We start from the raw sequence: 19,838 nt of genomic DNA on the forward strand, positions 1-19,838 counted from the left end.
ACACACAATTTATGTATTAAGGCAACATATGGGTCTATATTTTTCAAGATGTACTTGGCGTCCAGCAACTCCCTTTGTGACACTTATTGTACAACGTACTTTGCTTCCCTGAAGCTCTGCCACCTACCTCTGGGTAGCAAATTACTGCATACGAAGTATTTGGAATCTCAGCCTGATCAGATTCTTGATGCAAGAAAAATCTGGGACACTTTTAAAAGCACTCACTTCTGTCTGCATTAACTCTTCCAGCCCGTTGCTACTGCAAGTGTTCATTTTGTCAAACAGACATTTCGCACCTCTTTCCCATAATATCACTGACTCTCAAAACAGACAATCTGGTTTTCCTCTTGCTGTGTTTAATCTCACCATCTGTGAAGAACAAGTTTGAAAGTGTGGCACCATCTTTAAACAAAGTATACAGAATACAGAACACTATCAACAATATATATGGACAAAGCATAACACAAAGCTCTCATTGTTGTAACATATGAATTGGAGAAGCGAAAAAGAAGTTTTTCCTATTTTCCCAACGGGCAAAAACTATGTGCTTTAGGGTGCAGCTTGTCCATCTCTAAAACTAGTTATGTTTGTAATGACTGTTTAAATAAAATAAAGACATTTATACTTATAAATATAATATACCAGTACAGTATCACTGTATGTGCTAAAAATACATTTGTTGTTATTCAAGCTGTAGTGTATAAGCTTAGATTTGATAAGAAAGTAATGCATGCATGCATGCATTCTAATTTTTCTCAGAATTTCCCATTTTGTTCAGAAAAAGAATGTTTTAAAGGTTTTTGTTGGCCCCTTTGAGGGGCTTAAAATTTTTAGAATATTTCATATCTTTTCCTAATGAGTGGATTCATTAGATTAAATTTCACAACAAAACGCTTCCCATTGCTAAGTTTCTTTAGAAAAGCGTTTCTGAGATGCTGTCTCAGATGCTCCTTTAGAACAATGTCAGCTACATTACAGATCTCAGGCAGCTGGGGGATGGAGAGCTAAAAGCTTCTACTTCAATAAACCTGAAATGCAGTGGTTCTGATTTCCATGTTTCTATGCAATCTTGCTTATTCCTGTTACTAGTCACGTGGTTGGATATCCATGTAGTATGGAATTCAAGAAGACTTAAATGTGAACATCCAACAAAGCGAGCATTGTTTTGTTTTCCTTTAAAGCCATACAGAGACCTCTATGTGATTGCAACTTGATCTCACTTTTGTTCAGGAAGGACATCAACCAAGCGATAAAATGCTGAATTACTCATTACCTTCATTATGAATTTGCCACAGTGTTAATAACAACAGAACAGCATCACTTCTCCTCTTGCAATCTGGTTCAAAGTGGAAGACATAAGAGCAAACATGTTCCAAAAGCTATCAGTATTGCAAAGTGGTGAAAATAGGGTTCTAAACTTGATACAACTGTTGTCTTCTGTACAAAAGCTGCTAAATAGTTATTGTCTAGAGATCCAGTTATCAGCTAGATCCAGAAAATTCTGATGGAAACTAAAGTGGAAGTGCAGAAGAGTAGGGGCAAAGAAGGAAGGAACTTCAAAATAAAGGGAGAAGATGGACACAGAAATGGAATTGATCTACAGGAAGGTCTTGCTACCTTCTCTGCTGCAGATGAATAATCAGATATTAGTGCAGGTAAGTATTTTTCTGTAGAAAGAAAGCTGTATAGCCCTTTTAAGATGATCATGTGTAGTAAAAATGAATGTGTGGAGAAGGGAGTGGCATTGTGGCAGCAGAATCCATCCCTGACGTACTGTCGGACCTAGCTCCAGTGCCACTATGGATGCTATATTTTTAGAATCAGAATCGGATGCAGACTGATTTAGAACCCAGTCCAGTCATGGGAAGCTTGGAGCCTGACAGCTCTTGTCTGCCTGGCGTCCCATCTGATCACAGGCTGAAGGGGGGTGATACTCCCTATCAGCCACAGCTGCAAGAGCTGGGCTTGAATCAGACCTCTGATTTACAGCCTAAGAAATCTTCTGTGGAAAGAGTGCAGGAGAAGGACTCTGCAGGGGAGGGGGCTTCAGGGCTATCACCCAGATTGAAGCATCAACTGAAAAGGACAGAACAGAAATGCCCTCTTTGACGTAGTGCTCGCTTATGGGCCAGATTCCCATCATGACAGATCATCAGAAGGAGGGCTTTAGCAGCCTTTCCCCTGTATTTAACTGGTGCAGAGGTGGAAAAGCCTTTGCTGAGAACAACTTCTTAAGTGCCCCAAATGCTTTCTTGCCTGGACTTATTGTGAATCTTGAACTCTTGTGTGCCTTGAACCCTGTACTGTTAAGACTCTGTCTTAGAATGTTTTGCTGGACTTTGGACTATAACTATAACTCTGCGAGACTTTCCCTCAGACACAGAGGGCTCTCTACATATAACTGGGAATACTAGGATGAATACTCCCTGCAGATAATAAATGCATATAGATCAGAGGCCTGCTGCCACAGTGCCACTCTCCTCACCCACACCCGTCCAGGAGTGTTCTTTTTATCCCAACATGAACATCTGAAAAGGATTTGTGTTTGTCATCTGAACTCTGACAATAAGTTAAAATGAATATTGAATGGTTTTCTTGTGGGAAAGATGTTACGGATTCACACTCTTACTAGAGACCAATTGGAGTTGATGGGGGTTCCCTCCCTCTCTGGGGCATCAAGTTTGCCACAAAAAGAGGCAGGATAGTTGGCGTGTGTTCCAATAACATTTCCATTGGGATGACACCACAAATGTTTTCTTGCCAACATTCGTGGCTTAAATGCCGCCTGACTCTATTGACCTGCACATGTTTTCAATTGATTTCTTTGTACTATGAGTAGTGGGGTCTTTTCTTCCAATCAGAATTTTATGTACAGGCTTTACATGATATGTGGTGTGTTATAGCTCACTGAATCAATCACATTGGGGTATTAAGCTATGTATCAAACGAAGAGTCCTCCCAGTGCATTAAGCCCTTTCTAAAAAAAAAAAAAATCTTAACAGGCCCTATAAATATTTAACATCAGCCCAAGTTTTCCTTACTGGATCACCCACATAATCAATTGCTTCTTACATTAGAGATCTTCTCCGTGCTCGCTGTAAAACTGCTGGCTCCAGCAATTCCACTAACATTGCCCACATAACCAATCTAGTCCCATCAACAAGTGGCTCACTACCAGCGCAAATGCTTCAGTGGTTACTAGTAATGGAGACACCAAGGAGTACCAGAAGACACGCTCCTTTAGTGGGTCTAAAACCAATATGAAACGCCTTTCCAGAAGAATAATGAAAATAGATTCTGATTCTACTAAAAGCCTCAACAGCCAACATTCACATGAGTACAAGAGTTAAAAATTTCATTTCTAGGATAATACACAGTTATAGAAAGATGTTTATTATTAGCACTCAGTGCCAACTCCTGAAGTATGTTTATTTCATGGGAACATCCATTCAGGGGAGGAAGAGAAATCAGGGAAAAATGCTTCCTGTTGGAATGTTTTTATCCATGATTAAATCGGGCACTAAAATGTTTTAATGTGGTCCACTGGAGAAGGAAATGGCAACCCACTCCAGTATTCTTGCCAAGAAAACCCCATGGAATGTATCACAAGGCTAAAAGAGATGACGCCGGAAGATGAGCCCCTCAGGTCGGAAGGTGTCCAATATACTACTGGGGAAGAGCAGAGGGAATTTCCAAGTAGCACCAGAAAGAGTGAAGCAGCTGAGCCAAAGCCGAAAGGAGACTCAACTGTGGATGTGTCTGGTGGTGAAAAGAAAATCCGATGCTGTAAAGAACAATATTGTTTAGGAACCTGGAATGTAAGATCAATGAATCAAGGTAAGCTAGAGGTGGTCAAACATGAGATGGCAAGATTGAACATTGACATCTTGGGAATCAGCAAACTAAAATGGACAAGCATGGGCAAATTTAATTCAGGTGACCATTATATCTACTACTGTGGGCAAGAATCCCTTAGAACAAATGGAGTAGCACTCATAATCAACAAAAGGGTGGGAAAAGCAGTACTGGGGTACAATCTTAAAAACGATAGAATGATCTCAGTACGAATCCAAGGCAAACCATTCAACATCACCGTAATTCAAGTCTATGCCCCAACCACTGAGGCCGAAGAAGCTGAGGTTGATCGGTTCTATGAAGACCTACAACACCTTCTAGAACTAATACCAAAAAATATGTCCTTTTCATCACAGGGGATTGGAATGCTAAAGTAGGAAGTCAAGAAATCACCAGGATAACAGGCAAGCATGGCCTTGGTGTACAAAATGAAGCAGGACAAAGGCTAATAGAGTTCTGTCAAGAGAACTCGCTGATCATAGCAAACACTCTTTTCCAACAGCACAAGAGGCGACTCTACACATGGACATCACCAGATGGTCAATATCGAAATCAGATTGATTATGTACTTTGCAGCCAAAGATGGAGAAGCTCTATACAGTCAGTAAAAACAAAACCTGGAGCTGATTGTGGCTCAGATCATGAGCTTCTTGTTGCAAAATTTCAGCTTAAATGGAAGAATGTAGGGAAAACCACTAAACCATTCAGGTATGACCTAAATCATATCCCTTATGTATATACAGTGGAGGTGAGGAATAGATTTAAGAGATTAGACCTGATAGACAGAGTGCCTGAGGAACTATGGACGGAGGTCCGTAACATTGTTCAGGAGGCAGCAACTCAATCCATCCCAAAGAAAAAGAAATGCAAGAAAGCCAAGTGGCTGTCTGATGAGGCTTTACACGTAGCTGAGGAAAGAAGGGAAGCGAAAAGCAAGGGCGAAAAGGGAAGATATACCCAGCTGAATGCAGAGTTCCAGAGAATAGCAAGGAGAGACAAGAAGGCCTTCTTAAATGAACAATGCAAAGAAATCAAGGAAAACAATAGAATGGGAAAGACTAGAGATCTTTTCAAGAAAATGGGAGATCTCAAGGGAACGTTTTGTGCAAAGACGGGCATGATAAAGGACAAAGAAGGCAGGGACCTAACAGAAGCAGATGAGATTAAGAAGAGGTGGAAAGAATATACAGAAGAACTATACAGGAAAGATCTTAATGTCCCTGATAGCTATGATAGTGCGGTCACTGAATTTGAGCCGGACATCCTCGAGAGTGAAGTCAAGTGAGCCTTAGGAAGCTCACTTGATAAAGGCAGAGGTGCTCAATTCCTACTTTGGCTCAGTCTTCTCCCAAAAGAGGGTCTATGACCCCCCTGGCAAAGGCGAAGTACAGGCTGAAGGGGCAGGATTGCAGCTTGAGATCGACAGGCATATGGTCAAGGAACACCTCATTACTTTGAATGAGTTCAAATCTCCAGGGCCAGATGAACTGCATCCTAGAGTCATAAAGGAACTGGCAGAAGAACTCTCAGAACCGCTGTCTATTCTCTTTGAGAAATCATGGAGGACCGGGGAAGTGCCAGATGACTGGAGGAGGGCTAACGTTGTCCCTATCTTCAAAAAGGGTAAAAAGGAGGAACCTGGGAACTACAGACCAGTCAGTCTGACATCAATCCCTGGGAAAATTCTGGAGCAGATCATAAAGCAATCCATCTGGAAGCACCTTGACAACAATGCCGTGATTACTCGAAGCCAACATGGATTTGTCAAAAACAAGTCCTGCCAGACAAATCTGATCTCATTTTTTGATCAAGTCACCTCCCTTGTAGACCGTGGGAATGCTGTAGACATCATATACCTCGACTTCAGCAAAGCTTTCGACAAAGTGCCCCATGATATCCTGATGAGCAAACTTGCTCGAAGTGGGCTAGATGAAACAACGATCCGGTGGATCCACAGCTGGCTACAGAATCGGACTCAAAGAGTGCTTCTCAATGGGACCTTCTCAAATTGGGGAGAGGTAACGAGTGGGGTACCGCAGGGCTCAGTCCTGGGCCCAGTGCTCTTCAACATTTTTATTAATGACTTGGAGGAGGAGGTGCAGGGAATGCTGATCAAATTTGCAGATGACACAAAATTGGGAGGGATAGCTAATACTTTGGAAGACAGAAACAAAATTCAAAGTGATCTGGATAGACTGGAGTGCTGGGCAGAAAACAACAGAATGACATTTAATAGGGACAAATGCCAAGTTCTGCACCTAGGAAAAAGAAACCAAATGCACAGTTACAAGATGGGGGATACGTGGCTCAACCACACTACAAGCGAGAAGGATCTTGGAATTGTTGTCGATCACAAGCTGAATATGAGCCAACAATGTGATGTGGCTGCAAAAAAGGCAAATGCTATTTTGGGCTGCATTCATAGAAGCATCGCTTCCAAATCCCGGGAAGTACTAGTTCCCCTCTACTCAGCACTGGTTAGGCCTCATCTGGAGTACTGTGTCCAGTTCTGGGCACCACACTTTAAGAAGGATGCAGACAAGCTGGAGAGGGTTCAAAGGAGGGCAACAAAGATGATCAGGGGACTGGAAACAAAGCCCTATGAAGAGAGACTGAAAGAACTGGGCATGTTTAGCCTTGAGAAGAGAAGACTGAGGGGAGATATGATAGCACTCTTCAAGTACTTGAAAGGTTGTCACAGAGAAGAAGGCCAGGATCTCTTCTTGATCATCCCAGAGTGCAGGACACGGAATAATGGGCTCAAGTTACAGGAAGCCAGATTCCGACTGAACATCAGGAAAAACTTCCTGAGTGTCAGAGCAATACGGCAATGGAACCAATTACCTGGGGAGGTGGTGGGCTCTCCCACACTGGAGGCCTTCAAGACGAGGCTGGACAGCCATTTGTCAGGGATACTCTGACTTGGATTCCTGCATTGAGCAGGGGGTTGGACTCGATGGCCTTGTAGGCCCCTTCCAACCCTACTATTCTATGATTCTATGATTCTAAGCATTACTAACAACAAAGCTAGTGGAGATGACAGTATTCCAGCTGAGCTATTTAAAATCCTAAAAGATGATGCTGTTGAAGTGCTGCACTCAATATGCCAACAAATTTGGAACACTCAACAGCGGCCACAAGACTGGGAAAAGTCAGTTTACATTCCAATTCCAAAGAAGGGCAATGCCAAAGAGTGTTCAAACTACCATACAATTGCACTCATTTCACATGCCAGCAAGGTGATGCTCAAAATCCTACAAGCCAGGCTTCAGCAGTATGTGAACTGAGAATTATCGGAAGTACAAGCTGGGTTCCAAAGAGGCAGAGGAACTAGAGATCAAATCGCCAACATTCGCTGCATCATGGAGAAAGCAAGGAATTCCAGAAAAACGTCTATTTCTGCTTCATTGACTATGCTAAAGCCTTTGATTGTGTGGATCACAACAAACTCTGGCAAATTCTTAAAGAGATGGGAGTACCAGACCACCTTACCTGTCTCCTGAGAAACCTGTACGAGGGTCAAGAAGCAACAGTAAGAACCGGACATGGAACAACTGATTGGTTCAAAATTGGGAAAGGAGTACGACAAGGCTGCATATTGTCGCCCTGCTTATTTAACTTATATGCAGAGTACGTCATGAGAAACGCCAGGTTGGATGAATCACAGGTCGGAATTAAGATTGCTGGGAGAATTATCAACAACCTCAGATACACAGACGATACCACCCTAATGGCAGAAAGTGAAGAGGATCTCAAGAGCCTCTTGTTGAGGGTGAAAGAGGAGAGTGCAAAAGCTGTTTTGAAACTCAACATTAAAAAAACGAAGATCATGGCATCTGGCCCCATCACTTCCTGGCACATAGAAGGGGAAAAAATGGAAGCAGTGACAAGATTTTATTTTCTTGGGCTCCAAGATCACCGCAGACGGTGACTGTAGCCATGAAATTAAAAGACGCTTGCTCCTTGGGAGGAAAGCTATGGCAAACCTAGACAGCATAGTAAGAAGCAGAGACATCACCTTGCCGACAAAGGTCCGTCTAATCAAAGCTATGGTTTTCCCAGTAGTAATGTATGGCTGTGAGAGCTGGACTATAAGGAAGGCTAAGCGCCGAAGAATTGATGCTTTTGAACTGTGGTGCTGGAGAAGACTCTTACGAGTCCCCTGGACTGCAAGGAGGTCAAATCAGTCAATCCTAAAGGAAATCAACCCTGAGTGCTCATTGGAAGGACAGATCCTGAAGCTGAAGCTCAAATATTTTGGCCACCTAATGCGAAGAGAAAACTCTCTGGAAAAGACCCTGATGTTGGGAACGATTGAAGGCAAAAGGAGAAGGGGACGGCAGAGGATGAGATGGCTAGTTAGCATCACCGATGCAATGAATATGAACTTGAGCACACTCCGGGAGAGAGCGGAGGACAGGAAGGCCTGGCGTGCTATGGTCCATGGGGTCACGAAGAGTCGGACACGACTTAACGATGGAACAACGACAACAAAGAGCTGGCTAATTCCTCCAGCTGTCAGTTGACAAGTCCAAAATCTTAGAACTGATACCAAGGAAGGAGCCAAGGAATGAAACACCACTTTTAAGAAAGGGACTCCCTTATCAGTGCCGACCCTACCATACAACAGGGTGAAGTGACCTGCTTCAGGCAGTACCATGAGAGGGCATAGATGAAGACAGGAACTGGAGTCTGAATGGTAAAGCAAGACTTTTAAAAGTCTTGATTCTAGCAGGGCAGCACAATTTGAGCTCTACTGCAATTTGTTATTAATTTTTAAGGGATGATTTGTTTTTAGAAGTTTTGTCTTGTAAACAATGTGTTGTGTGTGTGTGTGTATATATATACATATATGTTCAATATTGTTAAAAATTAACAATATAATCTGAGTTACAGGTTACGGTATTAGGTCATTTAATCAAAATAACTGGAACAATTCTGTTTTAATGCTGTTTAGCAGGAGATTGAATTACAATTGTTTATGTGTTCATTTGCATTTTCTGTATATATGTTATTTAGTGACCCCGAGGAAGGATTTCTGAAACATGTTGGGGCTACAAATAAATCTTCTTTTGGCATTTGGAGTTCCTCTCTTTTTTTCCCTACCAAAATGTCCAGAACTGATCATCTACAGAAGGGGTGTGCAATTTGTGGTCCTCCAGATGTTTTGGCCTGCAACTCTAGCCAGGAGCCCTAGCCAGCACAGCCAATGGTGAGGGTTTATGGGAGTTGTAAGCAAAAATATCTGGAGGGCTACAAGTTGCCTACCTATGATCTACAGCAATGCAAGGATTCACACACTCTGGCAGGTCTTGCCCATTATATGTGGCTCAGACCCCGGTCATCTCTCCTTTCCACCAGTCATCTGGCACATGCAAGAAGAGGTGTAAGCTTTTCACCTCATACAGCCCTAGGCTGGGACCCGGCTCAAAAGACCCCAGTCTTCCAGTCTTATTCTATCTCCCAGTCCTCTGGAAGGGCAGGGTCATTCACTCAGCTCAGGTCGTGCTGAAACACACTCAGAAGTGGTGAGAATCTCTTATCACTTCTGAGTGTCGGCCAGCCCAGCATAAGTGAACAACCAGTCCTTCTGGAGTCCTTAGGAGGGAAAGAATCAGCTTCTCACTTTATGCCAGGCTGGGAAGCACTTATCATCTCTTGCCATTCCCAGGCCCACAGCAATTACATCACAATAAGGGGCCATTACAAACTCCCCCCAAAATAACATATTTGGTATTACTTTTTGTTCCAGTTATATGCCAAGGTGGTTTCTGCAGTTCCTTCATCTCAAACTGGAGAATATCACCAGACACAGTGTAACTGTGCGCTGCTGTTCAAATAGATACACAGAGAGAGAAACGTTCTTTCATCTCTCAACATTTCCACCATCACATGGTTGAGATTACATAGACTATGTTACAGCCATTTCAGATAAAAACATTCTCTTCTCGACCAACACTGTTTCAAAGTACTTATTCTTTCACCCTTGTTGTTCCAGCAATCTCAACTTTATCTCAACAAACAACATGAAAGAACTTCAAAAATAGTAACTCTGATAGGCCAACTTGCCTAAGATGACCTGCACTAAATGTACTGGCTGGCAATATGTTCTCTCTCTCTGTCTCCCATAGGCACAGATACAAGGTGTATGTGTTTTTTAAATCTAATAATGATACATAGCTACTACACTGCTACAATACCAATGAATGGTAAATACTTTGACCAACGGTGACGTCAGAACCTGAAAAGTATTATTCCATACAGCACTCATGCCCAAACAGGTTGTAAAAGGTCTCTATCAATTAAATGGCATCATTGTTTAACACGTAACTGTCAGCTCCAACTTCCAAGTGAAACTCTCAAGTCCTTATATAATGTGGTACCCAGCAGCTCAGGTGTTTATAGTATATGGCACTGTGAGCCAAAACATTACTTTAAATGTGTGTCAAGCAGCAACTTCTTTTCATTTTTACTCTAGAGTAGGCACAGGAGGTCCAATCCAGATCTTAAATGTTCCCCTATCTACCATGGTTCTGACCCAGCTCAGGGGTCCTGCGCCTAGTCTACAGTAAAAATGGGGGGGGGGACATAGCTGATAGATGCACATTTAAAGTAATGTCTGTTTCGGCCCTGTGATGAGCCCAAGAAAGATGTAGCTTGGCTCCCCGCCCATGCTAGCTGGTTGAAAGTAAGCCTAGCTGGGCTGGGTAAGGGTGGGGGTGGGACAGAGGAGGGATGAAATGAGCAGGAGGGGCAGCGTTGGCTTTATAAACAGCAGAGAATGCAGGGGAGGACTGGCAGGATGGAGAAAGATGGCAAGGAGCAGCACCAGAGAAGACAAAAGATTCTGGTAAAGATTAGGCAAATTGTAGGAGGGTCCTTAACCCTTCCCTATGATGAGCTAGAGCTCCTGGGTCCAAGAACAAAGACCTGGAGTAGTTCCAAGCCCTGTCCTCTCATGTAAGAGAGAGAGCTCAGAACACTTTGAGAGATCAGGATCTTGTGGAGAGCTCCAGAAGTACCTTATATTCAGCAATCCCTTGGAATGTTCCCGTCCACTCCTGTTCTACGAATGGGGTGATCTCATCCTATTTTCCTTATCTCTCATACCTCATAATGTCATATGCCTTTCTTTCCATCTGTATATGACATTCCCATGTGTTTCAGACTTTGGAGGGAAAACATTCTCTGCATCAGTGGAAAGACCGTTTCCCCCTTCCACAACTTAAAAACCTTATTTTATTTTATTTTATTTTAAATCTGTCATTGAAAACACAATTAATCAAGCCACCTAGCTCAAGAAAAAGCAAGGCATACCTCACCACAGGAAAAAAAAACCCCTTATTTTCACCAAGGAAAATGATTTTCTATTTTGGACAACTTTCTGTGAAGTGAGAAGCCATTTCATTTATTATGGTGCCACAAATAACTGAGAAGTTTTGTGTAATTTCACCACATTAATTCTTTCACTCTGGCAATTTGCAGCTTCTACAACAGGGTGCAGAACCTTAGGACCGGGGGCCAAATCTGGACCTCTGGGGATCCCAATCCAGGTCTCTGGGGTTCTCCAAATGCCCATGCTGTCACATTCCTTTGTCCTCTCCCTTTGCAATCCAGGAAACAAAGCTTCAGGCCAACACTACTTTATTAGTAAACTACTAACTTCTTTACAAATGCAGATTCTAGGAAACTCTCAGACTGCATAGAACCAGCTAATCCACACATCTACGCATATCAACAGATGTTGGAGAAGTTGCCAGCTGTCTGGGCATGAATTTCATGGCCAGACTTGCTTTGCAGGGAGGCCCCTCCCTTAGGGTGGCTCCCTCCTGTGTTGGCTTCCATGAATGGCCAACCTGGCAGGGCATCTGAGCCCTGCCCCTAACTTTACCCGCTTCGCTCTGCAACAGCCTCTAGCGTCCCTCAAGTCACACACCTTGCCCTCCTCCTCCTCCCCCTTCGAAACTTGAGTTCTCATGGCGGAGGGATGGGGAAGCCGTTCAGCCTGGGCCATCTGTGCGTCAAGCTCTTGGGAAGAAAGTCTCGCCATATCTGGGCTCACTAGGGAGGGTGCCTCTCTCTGTTCTTGCTCTTCCCATTCTGATTCCGAATCTGAGCTGCCAGATATCTCCACATGCTCAGATTCATTCCTGACGCCTAATGCCCCCTTCCCCTGACCCCACTTCCTTTCCCCCAAGCACCTATTGCTTGGTGGTTTCCTGACTTTTTGGCAATTTTTTCTGCATTCTAAAAGGTGGAAATGCCTCTGTTAAGGCTTAGGTACTAGCAGTAAGAGCTTCAAGCTAAAATGTGCTGGCATCTTAGGGCCTTGTCCCTTTTGCCTTCAGCCTCACCCATCACTGGAATGCCGCTCCTGAGAGCATCTCCAAAATGGAATGTGGCCCTCAGACTAAAAGAGGTTCAACACCTTCGTTCTACTTAATCTAAGCCTAAATTTTGAAAGTTGGACTGTGTGACTGACTTGGGCAGTTGTTTTAGTAGAAATTTATCCACCTCACAATTTTGCCTTGGTTTCCAAGGTTCAAAATACAAGCCACTCTCTCACTATACCCACTCATTTATCTAACTGCTTACCGAGGAAGCAGAAAGGAAGAGATAAAGTAATTAAGGCTATAAACACTAAGCTGAAAGTTAGCCCCACTGAACACAGAGGGAATTACTTCAGAGTAAACATGTACAGAATTGCACCGTAAGCATTATATTTAATTCTGCCTGTTCCACCAGTGGAATGGAAACTGCTGGCAGAATGAATTCCCCCACCCCACCGTAACCCCGCAAATCTGCTCTGGAGGGTCAGGGAACTCTCTGGGGCAGATTTGGGGTTGCATAGGTAGGAGGAGAACAAAACGTCCTGTTGTATGAGTGGAAGTCTGCTCGCGTGACATTAGATGGAGCCCTAAATCTTCTCTCTGTAATGACTTAAAATACACTACTAACCGGTATTGACTGCCCATTTGTGGTCAGGGACTCTACAAACTCAACCCGTGTACTGTCAGCAGAAAGCAATCAATTAAACTCATGACAAGGCAATCACAGAGACCAGACCCAGCGCCAGCAGTTGAGATGGCTGGGCAGTTGCCGTGGGCCAGAGGTTCAGAAGGGCCCCTCCCTGCCCCAGCTGCCACCATCCTCCTCCTCACCCTCCCAGCTGACCCTGCTGATGACAGGAACCATCATGGCCAAGCCTGCAGGCCTCATAGTGCCCCATTTGAAAAGAAAAACATATTTTTACTTACCATTTGAGTGGCAGTGAACTGAACTAATCAGACACTGCCTTAGGGGGTGGGGGGACATGGCCAAAAACGGCACAGAATGTTCTTTATGTCACTCCTATTCCCTCGTTGGTCACGTTCTCCTTGAGAGCAATGTCTGATTGGTTCAGATTGCTGCCACTCAAAAGGTAACTTTAAAAACCCCAACTTTTAAAGACATGCACGTGGGAGCCTGAAGGCCAAGCTGGCCAGCTGGCCAGATCAGAGGAAGAGGAGCTACCATAGATTTAAAAAGGAAGAAAAAAGATGGAGTGGGTGGATGGCGAGAGGGAGGGCAGTCTGGCAGGGCATGGACTTCGGTGAGCAGGCGAGCAGACAGCTTTGGCCAGCTGGCTGGTGGGCGGGCCTTTGAAAAGTGGAGGAAGGACAAGCGGGGGACATGCGGAGGGCTTCAGTGGCAAGGGGCACAGCTGCAGCAAGGGCCCATCAGTGGCACTATGCTGCAGGCACAGTGGAGTCTGGCCCTGGTCCTGACAGAGCTTTTCTTCCTGTATTCTTATTCTTCTCTATGAAATGTACATTCGTATCCCACCCTACAATAATTTCTCAGAAATGATGGATACAGTGATGCAGTGGTAAATTTTGAAGTGCAGGCACTCATCGCGACACTCCATATAGCCATCCCCCCCCCCCAAGAGTCCAAAATTGCAGGTAGCTGTATTGATGTATATCAACAAACCAGTTCTAGCAGTTTTCATCTTCATCAGGAGCAGGTCTTTTGCAAAGCTAATGGGTCTTAATTGCCCATTCAAGAGCAAGCCAGCCCAAAATACTTTTATAACAGGAATAGCCCACAACAATATATTATTGCTAGGAAAATCTATTCTCCTCCTCCCACCCCCAGCTGCTATGAGGACTGCAGTTAAGCTTAGAGGGATCATGGAAACGTGAGGGATTGACAGATGATGTCATCATTCCTACTAATCAAACAGCCCCGATTCTTTGACCCTGCAAACCCTGGCTCCCGCACAGTTGCATACCAAGATTCTAGCAATTACTTAGGCTGCTTGTTTCCTGCAAGAGATTTGATATTTAGAAACAAGAAGCAAGAAAACATAAAACATCATTTTAGAACAGTGAGTAAGAAGTCCTCAGATGGCCTTTAAAATATTATCTTACATGTTTTTTGAGGTGAGGAGTGAATCTACAGGAACACTGCACATAGCTAGGGGAGGAAAGTGTTAGAAACTGTGAAGAAAAAGATCCAAGTGCTGCCTACTAAGGGAAAAATACAGAACTTGGAAGAACAGAAGTCATATTTTTAACTCAACAACCCAAACGACAGATATTGTTACTGTGGTGGTGAGGGGGGGGGGGAATGCGAGAAATTTCTCAAAAACCTGAAGGCATGACAGAAGGAAATAAGGACCTCATTGTTAGAAATCTCAGTGTTTCAGGACATAAGATTCTGAACATCCAGAAGAAAGATTATATGGTACTCTTCTGTGTTTTAAAAAGCCTAGAGATAGTGACCACTTAGGAGATATGAAAAAAATGTTAACACTGGTTGCTCGTTATTGATTCAGTTGATTTTCTCCACAACCCGTTTCAAACGAGCACACAATGTAGAGAATATGTTATATTTTATTTATTTTTATTTTAGAAACTTGTATGCCAGCTTTCAAAACAAAAGGTTCTCCAAGGCAGTTCACAGTAAACATACTTTATAATCAAAAAATAATACAATAATATTAATTTCTAAAATATTGAAAATTAAGATTTTAAAAACTAAAAGAACAGCATAAAACACACAACAACAACAAAACCAACACAGAATCAATAGTAGCACAATTTTAAAACGAAATGAAAGAAAACAGACAAATAAGAACAGTATTAAATTAAAAACACCCCCCTCTTCTCTATCCAAAGTCAGACGGAAATTTTTTTAAAGCCATCAGGGGTCTTCCTTTGCTTCCCCTGACAGTTTTGACCTTCTCAAGTTCAGAATTACATTTATTTCTTTATTTCTTTATTCATTCATTTCATTTCTACCGCCCAATAGCCAAAGGTCTCTGGGCGGCTCACAAAAATTAAAACCAAAGAGCATACAATAAAACAATATAAAATATATAAAACATTAAAACCACAATATAACAATACAACCACAATAAAACCTAGCAGCAGTGCAAGAGTTTAAAATACAGATTTAAAACAGCAAAGCTAAAAGTCTAGAAAGCTAAAATGCCTGGGAGAATATAAAGGTCTTCACTTGGCACCGGAAGGAACACAATGTAGGTGCCAGGTGAACCTCACTAGGGAGCTCATTCCACAGCCGGGGAGCCACAGTGGAAAAAGCCCTCCTCCTAGTAGCCACCCGCCTCACTTCCTTTGGCAGGGGCTCACGGAGAAGGGCCGCTGATGATGATCTTAAGGTCTGGGCAGGCACATATGGGAGGAGGCAACCCTTCAGATAACCTGGCCCGAAGCCGTTAAGGGCTTTGAATGTTAACACCAGCACTTTGAATCGGGTCCAGAAATGGACTGGCAGCCAGTGCAGCTGGAAAAGTACTGGCGTAATATGAGCTCGCTGGCCTGTCCCTGTTAACAGTCTTGCTGCCCTATTTTGGACCAGCTGAAGTTTCCGGACCGTTTTCAAAGGCAGCCCCACGTATAACGCATTGCAGTAATCCAGACGAGAAGTTATCACAGCATGGACAACTGTAGCTAGGCTAACTCTGTTCAGATAAGGGCATAATTGGTATACCAGCCTAAGCTGAGAAAAAGTGCTCCGTGCCACTGAGTTCACCTCTGAGCTGGTGCCCTCTCTCTTTTGCTATTATTATTTATAATTATGATTATTCTTACTATCCTCATTCTTATTATCTACATATTGACACCACCTTCTTGTTTGTCTGGAAGAGATATTGCAGCCTTTTTCCAGGAACTGTGTTGCCCTGTGCAATAGACTGGCAAACCAGCACACAGTGGTATCACCTGACAAACCTGTGGCGGAAAGCTACTAAAATCAGACTTGCTTCACAGTACTTATGACCTGACAAGCCAATCACAGCCCATACAATTTACATTCTAGCCTGCCAGGTGCTTGATAATGCCTTCCTGCCCTGTTACATACATGTTACATATGTGGTGGCATTCAGTTTAGTGGTTTATAAGCTATGCAGGCTTGCTCTGAATAATTCTACATATTACAGGACCTAGCACACTGTTGTTGCGTTGCAAATAAGATATAGTGTTGGTCTATGTAAAAAAAAAAAAAGTGTGTGGGGGTGGGGGGAAGTGATGATGTAAAACAAAACGCAAGGGTGGCAGCATTCTGTCCTCTGCTTCGTTATGGTCTTATTTCTTTATTTAGAGTATTTTTTCCCTGCTCCTCAGCCGAAAAGGCTTCTGGATCGGCTTACAAATAATCAGTTAAAGAAATCAGTCCCTGCCCAGACAATCTTTTACAATCTAAAAGACATGACACACAAGGAAAAAGGAATAGGGAGGGAAGAGGAAAAAAAGATAGTCTTTCAAGCAGGGCTGGTGGAACGGCCCTGCTTCCCCCTCTCATCTCCCTCTGTTACAGCCTGCTAGAAATGGCTGGTGGTGGTGACAACTGAGGGTGACGGTTGTGCCTCAAATACAGTAAGCAGCTTTATTTTGTTCCCGTGTCCATTACTGCACAATGCACAGTATAAAAGAGAACATAAACTTGACTTTCTGATTTTAGGTTAAATTTCTCCGTTAACAAGAAATGTCTTTAAAATTGACTGCATTTAATAGGAACAGCACTGAGAAACAATAAACATGGGACCACAAGATGCCATCTTTATAGAGCCACTCTTCAGACCGAATGGCACTTTAACAAGTCACTAAATTTCTGGAAAAGATAAATACATATTTAAGCAGATATATTTAGAAAGAACTTTGTGTTTCCCCCATTAACAAGAAACGACTTTCCAGACCATTTTCTGCCAAATTTAAAATAGACGTAGCACTAAAAAGTTGGAAGCAAATGCTGCGAGAAGCTACAAGCCCTTGATTCTTATTAACATTTGGTAGAAGTTGAAGACACTCTGTATTTATTATGGGATCAGTCTCTTGCCAGCCATAGCCTCTTTGCAGGTATCCTTAGCCTATAACAGTGCCAAGTACACAGCTGCGCTACCAATCTCCTGGATCTGGGGCTTATCATGTGAATCGGCTACAACTGACTGATGAATGAGTTTGATGCCTGCCAATATAGAGCTTCAGGAAAGCAAGTGCAGAATGGCTGAGCTTCCTCTCCTCCTGCTTTGGTAGGTAGTTCCTTCCTAATATGGTTGAGGGTGCGAAAATAATGTGCATGAGAAAATGAGAGGAGGACTTGTATAGAGACAAACCCACTATCAGTCTGATAGCAGCTTCTGTCTTAGCTCTAACACAACACAAGCCATTTCCTCCAATCCTTATTACACAGGTGGGCAATGTGTGGCCCTCCAAATATTTTGGCCTACAACTCCCATCAACCCTCACTATTGACTATGCTGGCTAGGGGGCTGATGAGAATTGTAGGCCAAAACATCTGGAGGGCCACAAGTTGCCCACCCTTGCTCTTATTAAAAAGTTATAATTGCAATGGTAGCATCACTTTTGCAGAAAAGGGCAACTAAAATGATCAATGGGCTGGAGCATCTCCCCTATGAGGGAAGGTTACAACAGCTGGGACTGTTTAGCTTGGGAAAAAGGAGGGTAAGGGGAAACATGATAGGGGTGTGCAAAATTATGCATGGTGTGGAGAATGTGGATAGGGAGACATTTTTCTCCCTCCCTCACAGTACTAGAACCAGGGGGTCATTCCATGACGCTGATTGATGGAAGACTGATTCCAGACAGATAAAAGGAAGGAAGTACTTCTTCACACAGCACATAGTCAAACTACGGAATTCACTACCACAAGATGTAGTGATGGCCACCAGTTTGGATGGCTTTAAGAGGGTTGGACAAATTCCTAGAGGGAAAGGCTATCAATGGCTACTAGTCTTGATGGCTCTGTGCTACCTCCAGTACCAGAGGCAGTGACCCTATGTACACCAGTTGCTGGGGAACATGGGTGGGAGGGTGCTGTTGCACTCATGCCCTACTTGTGGGTTCCTGGTCAACAGCTGGTTGGCCGCTGTGTGAACGGAATGCTGGACTAGATGGACCCTTGGTCTGATCCAGCAGGGCTCTTCTTATGTTCTTATGACCACCATTCAAATGTTATGAAGAGGGGGTAGCAGACTCCAGTGTTTAGTGAGTTGAGCTGATATTTTCATTAACTAATGATACAAATATATGTGGAGTATTCTCCAGAGGCATACAATACATTAGAGCCAGCAACTGTAACAGGACACTAAAGAAAGCATAAGGCAAAGCAAAGCTACTTTGGGAGCTGACAATTCAGCAGGATCTTTTCCTCCTCATCAATCATAAGTATTTAAATGCTTTTCTCTTCCCCAAGGATGTTACAGGACGCCCCTCGAAGTCCAAGCTCAATTCTCTACCAAGTTTGATTCTCTAACTGAAAAACCTATGCATTTTGTCACATATGCACACATATTATACACAATGCCAGCTGCATAACCATTTTGCATTGAGCTGTGCTTTCAGAATTAAATGCCTGCTAATTAGTTCCTTCTATAGGTTTGGTAATCTTATTAAAGCAGTTCATTAGGTATCTCAGCAATTTGAAAATTACTAGGTGACAGAACATGTTTTCCTTTTGTGAATACTAATTATTAGAAAATAGGGCAATTATTCAAGGATTTCTTTTCATCGACCCATCTCCCCCCCCCCCGACTTTATACATTTTTTAGCTGCATGTTATTATTTGAAGAGCCTTCATTTAAATCCTCTCTCTTAGCATCTTTGGGGAAAAGTTTCTAAAAAATATCCATCAGCAAATCACAACTGCTACCTGTAATAATACTGGCTTTAGTCATTACAATATTCCTTTTGCTTGAGCTACATTTATGTGGTTACTCACAGCCTTCAGATACTTTGAGGGGAGATAGCAAGAGAAAAGAAAGCCGCAGAAGGCATGGGAAGTAACAACACCCATCCCCCAGCTTCCCTAAACTCCATTCATTCATTTCAAACAGGCTGCATTTGTTTGAAGAACAATTGTTTTTGATCAACACTGAGTTCAGCCGAACACTGAGCTGTGAATAACCTGATAGATCCCTCAGGTAATTCACAAGCACTACTGGCTACCTGACCCATGTTCTTGCAGCAAAATAAAAACACACTCATGTAAGATGTACCTGAATCATAGCAGATAAAGTTTTCCGTGACATGCAGTTTTCCGTGACATGCCTACACACAGTCATGAAAAAATGGGTACAAAAATGCACAAGAAAATTTGCATACATCAGTGTGTGCCGCTTTCCCCTTTATAATACACATGGGCAGTGACTGAAAAGAGATCAGGCATCTGCTCGCATGTATTTTGAAGGGACAAGCAGGAACAGACAAAAAATACAAGCATGCACATTTCACAAATGACAGAACAAAAAGAAAAAGATGTCTCATCTCTGACAGTTGCTCTGGGACGGGGAGCAGAAGGAAAGCATGCACTGGCTTCTTCCACCAGCCAGGGGACCTAGAGCCACAGGGACGCTGCACCCCTTGCTTCCCAGGAATACCATCAAGCCAAGGGGGAGACCAACTTGGCCCATCCATTGGCCAGAGAAGAAGCAGTTGCAGAGAGCTGACTTCCCCTTCCTG

At 43.2% G+C, this 19,838-nt stretch overlaps 1 protein-coding gene across 1 annotated transcript in view; it reads right to left on the minus strand.

The window, feature by feature from the left end:
* CACNB4 (calcium voltage-gated channel auxiliary subunit beta 4) overlaps positions 1 to 19,838 on the minus strand; it is a 142,378-nt gene that overhangs the window by 82,722 nt on the left and 39,818 nt on the right. Inside the window, exon 2 of the mRNA XM_084810959.1 lies at positions 226 to 369. Within this exon, the coding sequence (XP_084667085.1) occupies positions 226 to 273 (48 nt within the window). The 5' untranslated portion in view covers positions 274 to 369. The remainder of the gene's footprint in view (positions 1 to 225; positions 370 to 19,838) is intronic.

This window comes from Heloderma suspectum, chromosome 1 (assembly GCF_057233095.1).
Source record: "Heloderma suspectum isolate Gila_16-S chromosome 1, 16-S_ref, whole genome shotgun sequence".
Lineage (NCBI taxonomy): Eukaryota > Metazoa > Chordata > Lepidosauria > Squamata > Helodermatidae > Heloderma > Heloderma suspectum.